The sequence below is a fragment of the Plecotus auritus genome (genome assembly GCF_963455305.1).
Source record: "Plecotus auritus genome assembly, chromosome: 1".
In the NCBI taxonomy this organism is placed as follows: Eukaryota; Metazoa; Chordata; class Mammalia; order Chiroptera; family Vespertilionidae; genus Plecotus; species Plecotus auritus.
In genome coordinates, this window is record NC_137770.1 from 192408856 (window position 1) to 192421169 (window position 12314).

The 12314-nt window shown below is 41.1% G+C and overlaps 1 protein-coding gene across 2 annotated transcripts in view; it reads right to left on the bottom strand.

The window, feature by feature from the left end:
• Positions 1–3292: 3292 nt before the first annotated feature.
• The window catches only part of COPS4 (COP9 signalosome subunit 4), a 37653-nt gene continuing 28631 nt past the window's right edge, over positions 3293–12314 (bottom strand). The window contains exons 8-10 of one of the 2 annotated variants that reach the window (XM_080677134.1): positions 9774–9889; positions 7718–7802; positions 3293–3822 (exon numbers count right to left, since the gene is read on the bottom strand). In XM_080677134.1, coding sequence (XP_080533260.1) covers positions 3689–3822; positions 7718–7802; positions 9774–9889 — 335 coding nt within the window. In that variant the 3' untranslated portion in view covers positions 3293–3688. The remainder of the gene's footprint in view (positions 3823–7717; positions 7803–9773; positions 9890–12314) is intronic. The other variant, XM_080677135.1, reaches the window with a different exon arrangement.

Sequence of the window (12314 nt, forward strand, 5' to 3'; positions counted from 1 at the left end):
TTTGCCCTTTCTCTATAATAGAAGTGTCAGAGATGAGAGAAAATTAGTAAAATGTATATGAAAATCTCCCTCCTGTCAGAGTCTGGGGCATGCCATGGGACCTAGAGTCAAGTCCCTACCCACCACCCACACGCACTTCAAAAATGCAGGAGACCCAGCCCCGGCTGGCCCTCAGGTCCCCCGGCCTGGCACCAGGTGGGGGGGGCGCAGTCTCAGGTCCCCTGTCAAGCCCCACCAGGCGGGGGGCGCAGCCTGAGGTCCCTGGTCAAGCCCTGCCGGGTGAGGGGCACGGCCTGAGGTCCCCTGTCAAGCCCCACAGGGCGGAAGGGCATGGCCTGAGGTCCCTTCCCTGGCCAGGCACCATGCAGCCTCAGGTCCCTGCTGTTCAGTCGTGATGTGATGTTACAGTGATCCAGCTAATTTGCATATCCCTCTATTATATAAATAGATATTGAAAACTGATTACCATAATAAATTTAGTTAATATCTATCACTACACATAGTTACAATTTTTTTTTCTTGTGATGAGAACTTATAAGATTTACTCTATTAACTACAGTTACCATACTGTATGTTTTATCCCCAGGAATATTTATTTTATAATTGGAAGTGTTTATTTTTCTTAGTGTCTTCACCCATTTCATGTACACACATCCTTTCCTCTGGCAACCACCAATCTGTTCTCTATCTATGAACTTGTGTGTGTGTGTGTGTGTGTGTGTGTATCTGTGTTTTTTTGTTTGTTTTTTTATATATTTTATTGCTTTTTTTATAGTGGCCCTCCCTCCATCTCTCCAGCTGTCTGTCTCTCCCTGCCTCACTTTCTCTGCCTCTCTCAATCTCTCTCTCTCTCTGATTCTGTCTGTCTCTCTCTATCCATCTCTTTCCATCTCTGTCTGACTCTGTGTGTGTCCAACAATCTCACTTCTGGGTATCTACTCAAAAGGACTGCAAGCAGAACCTCAGTTCCCTGCACACCTGTGTTCACAGCAGCACTATTCACAACAGCCCAGAGGTGGGGCCACGCAGGTGTCCATGCACCTATGGTGGATAAACAGTGGAGGGCCAGCTGTAGGAAGGAATATTACTCAGCCTTAAAAATGAGAGAGATTCGGATTCATGCTGCAACCTGGAGGAGCCTTGAGGATGTGCTAAGTGAGATAAGCCAGTCACAAAAGGACACAGACTGCGGGATTCCCTGTGTCTGAGGCACCTGGAGAGGTCTGAAATAAATAAAAATGCATTTTAAAATACACACCCATTAAATAGCAACTTAGAAACACCATGACAGGTCAGAAGGAATGAAAGGGATGGGACAAGGCCCCGAGATGAGATCAGGTGCTTGAGGGTGGCAGAAAGACACAGCCTGGTTCGCGCCCATCACCTGATGCCACTCACAGCAGACCGTTGATGGCCTCTGCGGTTACAGGTTTCTGCGTTCATTCATTCACTCACTCTGCCGGTGCACTGCCCCCTTCACCAGCCCTGGGACAGGACGTAGTTACATTGAGGTCCAATCAGGGCCTAAGAGGGTTTTGCAGGAGAGTCCACAGCTTGGACTGTGTGTGGCATTACCAGGGCTGCACGTCACCAGTGCAGACAGTGCAAGGTCAACAGAACAAAGACAACGTCCCTTGGCCTCCCTGTGCCTCAGTTTCCCTCACAAGAAAATAAAGTGCACTTCTCCAGCTCTGAGGATCCAGGCTCTGGGTCTCACCTTCCCCACAACAGGAGCCCTGGAAACCTGCCCTTCCTTCCAGGAGGGTGTGGGCGCCCCCTGGAGGCAAACACGGGAAACGGGCCAGGCCTCCACACCCCTCTAACAAAAGCCTTTCTGCATGTTTAGTCTCTTCAGATATCTCCGGGGCTTTACCTCTTGCAACCTCTCTGCAGGGTAATGCAGGAACATAGCCACAGTGACAAATGCACAGAGGGCCCTGGAGCCTCTTGGGCTCCTGAAAATGGGGGCCACACACGTCAGCTGCAGAGACCGTCCTGATTCCCATCCAGCTCTGCTCCATCCCGGCTGAGGGAAGCGCCCAAGCTTGGTTCTGACCTGTGAAATGGGAAGGATGTGCTGGGCTGGCTCCCAGTGGGCAAGGGCTGGATGGCAAGGTGATTCTTACTTTCTGCAGTAACAGGAACTGGCCAGCAGAGGGGACAGCCTCTGCCGCCTCCCAAGGCAGACAGCTGGGCTGGGCCGAACCCACACCTGTTCCCCTTCGGAAGGGGTAAGGGGGATGCTGAAGGATGGCTTTGGGGCCAGGTGGGCATTCAGCTGCCCTGGGAGGCCTGTTCTGCCTACCACCCTGCAGACGGGTTCCCTCTGGTGGCCGCACTGTGCAGGCCAAGCCCTCCAGGAGCTGGACGCCAGCACAGACTCGGTGCTCTCGGCATTTCTTCCTGGGAGAGGGAGGGTGTGTTGGAGTGGGGGGTGGGGGGGGGGGGGCGGAGTGCCCACCTGGTGGCTGCACCCTTCTGCCTAAGGGGTCAACACCCTACCCCTCCCAGACTGGTTTGAGGATATTTAGCTCCTGGAGGGCTTGGCCTGCGCAGTGCGGCCACCAGAGGGGACCGTCTGCAGGGTGGTAGGCAGAACAGGCCTCCCAGGGCAGCTGGATGCCCACCTGGCCCCAAAGCCATCCTTCAGCATCCCCCTTACCCCTTCCGAAGGGGAACCAGGTGTGGTTTCTGCCCAGCCCAGCTGCCTGTCTTGGGAGGTGGCAGAGGCTGTCGCCCTCTGCTGGCCAGTTCCTGTTACTGCAGAAAGTAAGAATCACCTTGCCATCCAGCCCTTGCCCACTGGGAGCCAGCCCCGCACATCCTTCCCATTTCACAGGTCAGAACCAGGCCTAGGTGCTTCTCTCAGCTCTTCCCCGTGTGCTCCAGTATTTGGTACAAAAGTATTACACGTATTATCTATAGGCTCTGTGACTGTGAATGGCTAGAGAACAGGCATTATGCATTTCTAGCATATGGTGTAACTGTCTGCCTAATTGAAAGGAAAAAGGAAGCCCTAGCCAGTGTTGCTCAGTGGTAGAGCATCGACCTACTGAAGGGTCTTAGGTTCGATTCCCAGTAAAGGGCACATTCCTGGATTGCAGGTTCATTCCCCAGCCCAGGTCAGGGCTCATGCAGGAGGCAACCAATTGATGTGTCTCTCTCACATCAGTGTTTCTCTATCTCTTTCTTTCTCCCTCCCTCCCTCCCTCTCTTGCACTCTCCCTAAATATCAATGGAAAAAATGTCCCGGGTGAAGATTCACCAAACAAAAAAAAAGAAAACAACACTGTTCACTAATTTAAAACAAAGTACTACCTTTATTTGGCTCACTTCTCCATTTATTAGAATAACCACATTTGGAGAGGCACAAAGCACTTAAGTTTTACATGACTACAAAGTTATCACAAATCCCAAACTTCTTAGCCACAGATATTTCACTTACTCTGTTTAAAGAAAACGCTTTCAAAACTTCTGAGTTAGCTTGATACACAGAGACCCTGAATATATGGGAACTACATATTTTTAAATGCTTGTACTTCCTGCTCTAATAATGTTTTCTTTAAATGGAATCCAGCATAAAAGGGATTGAAATACATAAGGTCATGATGCAAATGCTTTGGAGACAGTGAAATTAATCTGTGCAGCATGGAAAAAGGTGTAGTGTGCACAGAAGTTCTGCGAGGAGTCACTGAGCCATCTGGGCTTCCATGGCTTGTGCTGTCCATTCCGGTGCTGTCTGACTAATTTTCTCCAAAAGGTTATTCACTTGGAAACAAAGCGATTGGATCTGTTTGTCCCATGTTGGCAGGGCTTCTCGTGCTAAATAAAAAAGAAATAATGTAAAAGTTGAAATTACTCTTTTGTATTCACAGCAAATGTAAGTTTAGAGATAAATACAGAAGTATGAATTTTTAAAAGTTTACTCCAAAAATCTTGTCTAATAAAATTAAGCTAATTAAGTAATTAAGAAAAGCACCAGAAAAAAAAGCACCTAAATCACTAGCACAAGGTATGAAACAAAACAAAAAGACATGTACACACAGATTATTATTTGTGAAAACAAAATAAAACGAATCAACCAAAAAACCTCAACCACAACTACAATAAGACGGCTTCACTGAAACTGTCTCATCTCCATTTGCTAATAAGACACTGCCATCTGCTGGGAAAAGTAAATCTATTTCAAGGTGACCCAAAAAAATGTACACACACTTTAACAGCTGATAGCTCAATTTTGAAAATGAAATGTATTTTAATAAACACTGTCTTTATAATTATTCAAAGAGTGTGTATACTGTATATTCAAGGCTGTTTCTACTTGACTCTGACGAATAAATATTTCAATATTTAAACCCAAAATAAACATACAAACAAAAAAACCAACTCATCAAGAATCCAGCAGGTTTTTTTCTATATAAACAATATAAAGTTAGAAATAAAAAATAGGGGACGTGATCCCATTTAAAGCAATACCAAACTTTACAAAAACTGGGCACAAAATTAATGAAGAAAAAAACTATAAATCTTCATAAAGAACATAATGAGTTATCAGTCCTTTCCTATTAATATGTAAAAGTTTTTAAATTACGAAGACAATCCCCATTTTCTTTGTTTTGCTTTCTAAACAGGACAAAATTAGAATTTTGAAAATAAAAAACAAGTTGGTATACATTAATTTAAGTTGTCCTTTCACTTGGTGGCAGGTTGGAGAGACTGGATGTAACAAGGAGTGATTATTTAAAAATGTTTAATTTGGGGGGGGAATTTACAATACTGGGGGGGAAAAGCAACAAAAAGACCTTTATGATTGGGATTATAAAGAGAAAGCTAAAAAAAAAAATCATGTAGGAACCTTTAGAGACTTTGTAGAACTTGGTTATATAAGCAATGGGAAATCACTCATAAGCGTGCCAAGGAAGAGACTAACATAATAGTTTATTTTGTTTGTTTGCATTTTTAATTGATTTTAGAGAAGGAGAGAGAAAAACATCGATCGGTTGCCTCCCAAACATCCTGACCAGAGACTGAACCTGCAACTAGGTATGTGCCCTAACCAGTAATCGAACCCGAGACCTTCCAGTGCACAGGACGACACTTCAATTAACGGAGCCACACTGGTCAGGGCTGTTTGCATTTTTAAAAGATCACAATCACTTTGGCTATGTTAAGGCAGCTGGACTAGAAAGGAGCAATTACAGATATGAGAAAAATAAGTTAAAAGCTATTTCTCAAGGCCAGAAGAGGTCATGGTGGTTACAATAAGAAATGAAGGAGAGTATGTGGATTCCAGATGCACCTAGGAGGTTAAATTGAAAGGATTCTGGGCAGCAACAAAGAGGTAAGATCAAGGATAAAGAATGCTGGAGGCCCTGGCCAGGTAGCTTGGTTGGTTAGAGCATAGTCTCAACACACCAAGGCTGTGGGTTTGATCCACAGTCAGGACACATATAAGTATCAACCAATAAATGCATAAATAAGTAGAACATTAAATCAATGTTTCTTTCTCTCTCTCTTCCTCTTTCTCTCCAAAAATCAATAAATTAAAATTAAAAAAAGGAATGCTGGAGAAATGAACAATGTGGTTACTGGATGGCTTGTGGGTTGGTTGCTGTGGCAGGCAGGCAGAGAGGAGAGATAATGAATTCATTTTGGGATATGTTCATTCTGAGATGCTCACGATGCAATCCAGTGAGAAACACCTAATAATCAATTAGAACCACTGCGTCTGGGACCCAGAGATTTACCCCAGAAAAGTATATGTAAGTGTTGCCTGCATAGAGATGATAACTGAATCAATGCAAATAGATGAGATTGCCTAGACTAAATGTTACCGTGTAGTTGGAAGCTATGAGGATTAGGCAATTGTGGCATATTGTGTGCAAAGAGGTAAAGGGTAGTATATGACAGTGGTCGGCAAACTCATTAGTCAACAGAGCGGCAAACCGCGGCTGTGGCTCGCGAGCCGCGGTTTGCCGACCACTGGCCTAGGGAAATTTAGTAGAGTGAGAAGAAAAGTCCTAGACATAAACCCAAGCCATCCCAATATTTAAATTTAAAGCACTAAATATTGAATCTACAAAGATGACTAGGAAGAATACCTGGAGAAGTAAAAGAGAAAGCAGAAGATGACAGAGTCAAGATGATGGGAGTGGGGCAGGAGATAGCAAGAAGTAGTAAATGGCCCTAACCGGTTTGGCTCAATGGATAGAGCATCAGCCTGCAGACTGAAGGGTCCCAGGTTCGATTCCGGTCAAGGGCATGTACCTTGGTTGCGGGCACAATCCCAGTAGGGAGTGTGCAAGAGGCAGCTGATCGATGTTTCTCTCCCATCGATGTTTCTAACTCTCTATCCCTCTCCTTTCCTCTCTGTAAAAAAATCAATAAAATATAAAAAAAAAAAAAAAAAAAAAGAAGTAGTAAATGATCAATCCTATTCGATATATTGAAGTCAAGAAGAGGCTTGAGAGGTAATAGGATTTTTGTTAAAATGGAAGAGACCCAAGTATGTTTAAAGTTGATGGGGAAAAAGCCAACAGAAAAAGAAAGGATGAAAACAGAAAAAATAATTGCTAAGTTCATGTTGCTAAAAATGTTGGGGAAGTGGGGGTAGTGGCAGAGGTCACAGAAGGGATCCAAAGGACAAGTGGAAGAACTGGAGAGGGAGGTAGAAACCATCTCCGGTATAACATGGAAGAAGAAAAGAATTAGATCGCTATTTAATACTTACAAGTTTATGAATCTGATAAAGAAGATAATTTCACACGGATACCTTTTTATTTTTTCTCTGTGAAATAGGAAACAAGGTTCTCTGCTGAGATAGAAGGAGAAAAGTCAGAGATTTAAGAAAAATGAAATCTGAAATAATCCCTGCAGAGTAGGAAAAAGAGTAGACTAAAGAAATGTATCAAGAATCCCAGGTAGTGTTGAGGACCCATGACCTTGAACGTGCAGTTGTGTTCAATCTGTCTGGTGCTCTGACTCTTCTCCAACATTAGTTAGCTACTCAAGTATAGGTATGGGAAAAATGGAATGGGTTCATTCAAGATGAAGTTTTGCTAGACAGCTGGAACATAAAGTTAACAGACAAGTGTTCTAGGGTATCTGTAAAAGAGTAACGGATGGGAAGAGCATTAAAGACAAAAAAGGGCTGGGCTGACTGGAAAAGGTAAGTTAACAGATGAGAGGCTTCAATGCAGTCAAGGAAGAGTTGAAATGAAATAACTGAGACAGACCATGAGAAAGAGAGGAAAATGGTTATGGTCAGAGTGGGATATTTCAAACTAAAATTTTACAAGTGGACTGGTTCTGGGCACAGCAAAGTCCACAGTGTAAATGAGGTAGGAACCAGGGCTGAGGAGGTATTAGAAAATGAGAAAGTCAAGAGATCTACTTACCTGCCTGCCTCCATTAGTCTAATGAATAGGAAATGCAGCTGTCATCTCTACATGCCTGCTACATGGTATGCATTCAATAAATGTTTGATGAGTAAATGAATGAACTGATGACAATTCCAGTTTCAAATTTTTCTACAGCATAGAAAATGCTGCATTAATGTAAGTTCACAATAAATATATCTTGAATTATTTATCTGAGAAAGAAGACTATTCCTGTAGTAAGAGTTTACGTCAAAGGAAATTACTCAACATGTTTTAATCATAAATATATAATACCTCACTGACATTTCATTATGACAGAAACAAACAAAACTTCTTACTTTCAAAATGAACTATTCCATCAATCTGATCAATAAATCCATTCATACGTCCTTCTGTTATCATTTGTGATGCTATCTTTTCTGCCTGTTTAAATAAAAATGATAATAAATTCTCAGACACTTTAATTATGTCTAACACATACCCATATGCTAAGACAATTGAAAAACCTTGGTTTAGCTACCCATCACTAAGTTTACAAATGTGTTTATCTGCCATTCATTACAAGAGTCAATCTGGTAAAGCTTCCTATTATACCACACCAATTCTTTCTGGGTACATCCATTGTTTTAAGCTAACTGGGATCTATTTTGCTTGTGAGATTTTAGACAAGAATTTTTTATTTTTGGACAAAAATTTTTATCTCTGCTTAAGATCAAACTAACAATTTTGTTTTTCCACTGAGATCCACACCTCAAAAAAACCTGACTTTGCCCTAGCTAGCTGGTTTGGCTCAGTGGATAGAGTGTTGGCCTGCGGACTGAAAGGTCCCGGATTCAATTCCGGTAAAGTGCACATGCCCAGGTTGCAGGCTCGATGATCCCCAGTAGAGGGCATGCAGGAGGCAGTCGATCGATGATTCTCTCTCATCATTGATGTTTCTCTCTTTTCTCTCTCTCTCTCTCTCTCTCTCTCTCTCTCTCTCTCCCCCCCCCCCTTTCTCTGAAATAAATAAAAATATATTTTAAAAAACACATGACTTTTTCTCATTTTATTTCATTTCAATTTTCAGACACCCCAAAAACTCTCTAAGAACGTATTATTTTTGGAAAAAAAAAATTGAAAGGATAAAGAGATGTTCAAATTTAAAAGAGAACTGAAAGGATTTAAAAACAATTAAAGGGAACAAAAGGTTCTCTACCTAGTGCCTAAAGACATGTTTCATGTTTACTATGTGTGAGTAAACTGGGTTGTAACTCAGTCATTTTAGTAAATCTGACCACCTTCACAATCAATCATAAGTCACTTCTAAACAGTCTGTGACTGGCATTTATTGTTAAAAATATATTCATTTCCCTTAGTCTGTTCATAAAGGGATCATAACTCAAAGCCTAAGAATAAAGCATCTGTTTTTTATTTTTATTGATTTCAGAGAGGAAGGGAGAAGGAGAGACAGAAACATCAATGATGAGAATCACTGATTGGCTTCCTCCTGCACAACCCCTAACAGGCTTCGAGCCCATAACTAGGGCACGTGCCCTGACTGGGAATCTAACTGTGACCTCCTGGTTCATAGGTCAACGCTCAACCACTGAGCACATCGGCCAGGCAAAAGCATTTTTTAATGGTAATTGAGCCTTGGTTCCCACATTGTTCCACTTCCTTTATTGCATATTGAATGTGAACATGTAAAGGAATTATGTTAAAAATCCTAACTTAAAATTGCACTAACACAGAAAAGAAGATGTGACACAGAAGTACATGACTTTAAGTTTTACAAGTTAGATAAAGGTAAGGTTAATTGCTTGCTTTTACTATTACTTAAAATTAAGAGAATGTTTTGTAAATGATACCTGAAATGCCCTCTAAATAGTATTGATACTTTGTTGGGATTTATACATAGTTACTAAACCCTTATCATGACAAAGAATGACATTAATTCCCTAATAACTCAGTCAACTTCTTAAGTTAAATGAAGCACAGAAATTACAATAGAATAGTCTGGTGTATTCTCTCAAAGAGAAGAAATACTTAACATTTGAGTCAATCTAGGGCAGAAAATAGAAGTAATAAGGCATCTATCGAAATCTTTAGTCAGAAATCAGAAACCACTATGAAATGGATGTTAACAGACTCTAATATTCCCATAAACTGGGTATCATAACCTGGAAACCCTTTAAGATTTCCATTCTAGGTCACTTTATCATAAAACACAAACAAAAAAAAAAAACAAAGACAATTCCATTACAGTACTATTCTAAAATTCAAATAATTTATTTACATTTACCTGAAGCTTTTTGTGTATTTTTGTCGCAGTTGCCAATGTTTTTATCAATTATGTACTTTATTTTCTCATTCTCTTAACTTCCCTTTTATGTATTGGAAACAAGAACATACCTTAGCTGCAGGGATCTCTAAAAGAGCTCCAAGTTCTTCAAAGGTAATATTATTATATAATTTGCTTGCAGACAACAAGTTGTGTTCAATAACGGCTCTGTCCAATATGCTAGAACCTTAAATATAAATAAGACAGTTATAAGTTTGAAACTGGTTTTTAAAAAATGCATCCTTTTTTCCTGAAAATTTATAAGCATGTAATAACTCATAATCATTCTTTATTTCCATAAAAATTTTAAAAGTAACCCAAATGCCTTATTTAATACAGCTTGAATATACAATTAAATACAAATAACATATTTGGAAAATGAGTGATTGGCAAATAATTACTAACTAGCTGAATGGATTTAACCCTTTGGGTTTGAGGGTTTGCTTCTGCAGAATAGCTAGCAGATTCATAACCTCTCTTTTCTTGCTATAAGCTAACTATTAGCAAGAGTAGCAAAACAATCATGCAACCTATTCTGCAAGTTTAATAACGTCAATACATACAGCCCAACAGAATTATCTCTATTTTGGGGGTACTTCACAAGCACCTTATTCTGAGGCAAATGTGAAAAATGTCCAGAATGTAGGAACAAGCTAATCCTTCATGAGAGATAAGGCATAGCATCCTCCCTTAAATGAGGTTATTCAGGGCCTGACAAAGTTCTGGATCTAAGGCCCCACCCTGAAGGTGTTAGTAGACTGCTGGGCTCCCCCAATTCTTTTTTCTTTCTTTCTAGATTTACTGAGATATAACTGACATATAACATTGTATTAGTTTAAGGTTTACAACATAGTAAGTTGATATATGTATATATTGCAAAATGATTACCACAATAAGTTTTGATAAGATCCATCACCTCACATAGTACAAATGTTTTTTCTTCTGATGAGAACTTTTAAAATCTACTCTTAGCAACTTTCAAATATAAAGACCTAAATAAATGGGAAAATATGAAAGACTTAATATTGTTAAGATAGCTATACTCCCCAAGTTGATCAACAGAGTCATTATAATCCCTATCAAAATCCCACCTGGCATCTTTACAAAAATTGACATGCTGACCTTAAAATTCACATGGAAATTCAAGGAATCAAGCAGAGACAAAACAATCCCCAAAAAGAACAAAGTTGGAGGACTCACATTCCCGATTTTAAAACATACTACAAAGATACAGCATCCAAGACAGTGTGGTACTGGCATGAACACAGGCATACAGAATAGTGGAATAGAATTTAGAGTTCTGAAATAAACTCTCACTTGTTTCAACAAGTATGCTAAGACAATTCATCTCGAAATAATAGTCTTTTCAATAAATGGCACTGCAACAGCTGGATATCCATATAAAGTAAGACCCCTACCTTACACCATACATAAACATTAACTCAAAATGAATCAAAGACCTAAATGTAAGAGCTACAACTATAGAACTTATAGAAAAAAAAATAAAAATCTTTATGATCTTGGATTAGGCAATGGTTTCTTAGATACAACACTGAAAGCACAGGCAACAGAAGAAAAATACATTGGACTTCATCAAAATTGAAAATGTTTGTATTTCAAAAGACACCATCAAAAAAGGGAAGGCCGTAACCGGTTTGGATCAGTGGATAGAGCATCGGCCTGCGGACTGAGGGGTCCCAGGTTCGATTCTGGTCAAGGGCATGTACCCTGGTTGTGGGGACATTCCCAGTAGGGGGGTGTGCAGGAGGCAGCTGACTGATGTTTCTCTCTCATCGATGTTTCTAACTCTCTCTCCCTCTCCCTTCCTCTCTGTAAAAAAAAAAAAAAAAAAAAATCAATAAAATATATTTTTAAAAATAAATAAATAAAAAGGGAAGAAACAACACATTGAATGAAAGAACTGCAAATCATTTATCTGATCAGATCTAGACTATATAAAGAATTCTTACAATCCTATATAATAAAAGGCTAATATGCAAATTGACCCAACAGTGGAACAACTGTTCGCTATGACATGCACTGACCCTCAGGGGGCAGACGCTCAATGCAGGAGCTGCCCCCTGGTGGTCAGTGCACTCCCACAGGGGGCGCACCACTCAGCCAGAAGCCCTGAGCCAGGCTCATGGCTGGTGAGCGCAGCAGCTCCCGCCTCCACGGCAGCGCTAAGGATACCCGACTGCCAGCTTAGGCCCACTAAGCTATCAGTCAGATATCCCCGAGGGCTCCCGGACTGCAAGAGGGCGCAGGCTAGGCTGAGGGAGTCCCCCCCCCACCCCAAGTGCACGAATTTCATGCACTGGGTCTCTAGTTCAATAATAAAAGGACAAATAACCCAATTTAAAAATAGACAAATGAGCCCTAGTCGGCTTGGCTCAGTGGATAGAGCGTCAGCCTGCTGACTGAAGGGTCCCAGGTTCAATTCCGGCCAAGGCCACATGCCTGTATTGCGGGCTCGATCCCCAGTGGGGGTTGTGCAGGAGGCAGCCAATCAATGATTCTCTCTCATCATTGATGTTTCTATCACTCTCTCCTTCTCCCTTCCTCTCTGAAATCAATAAAGAAATATGTATTTTTTAAAATAGACAAATGAG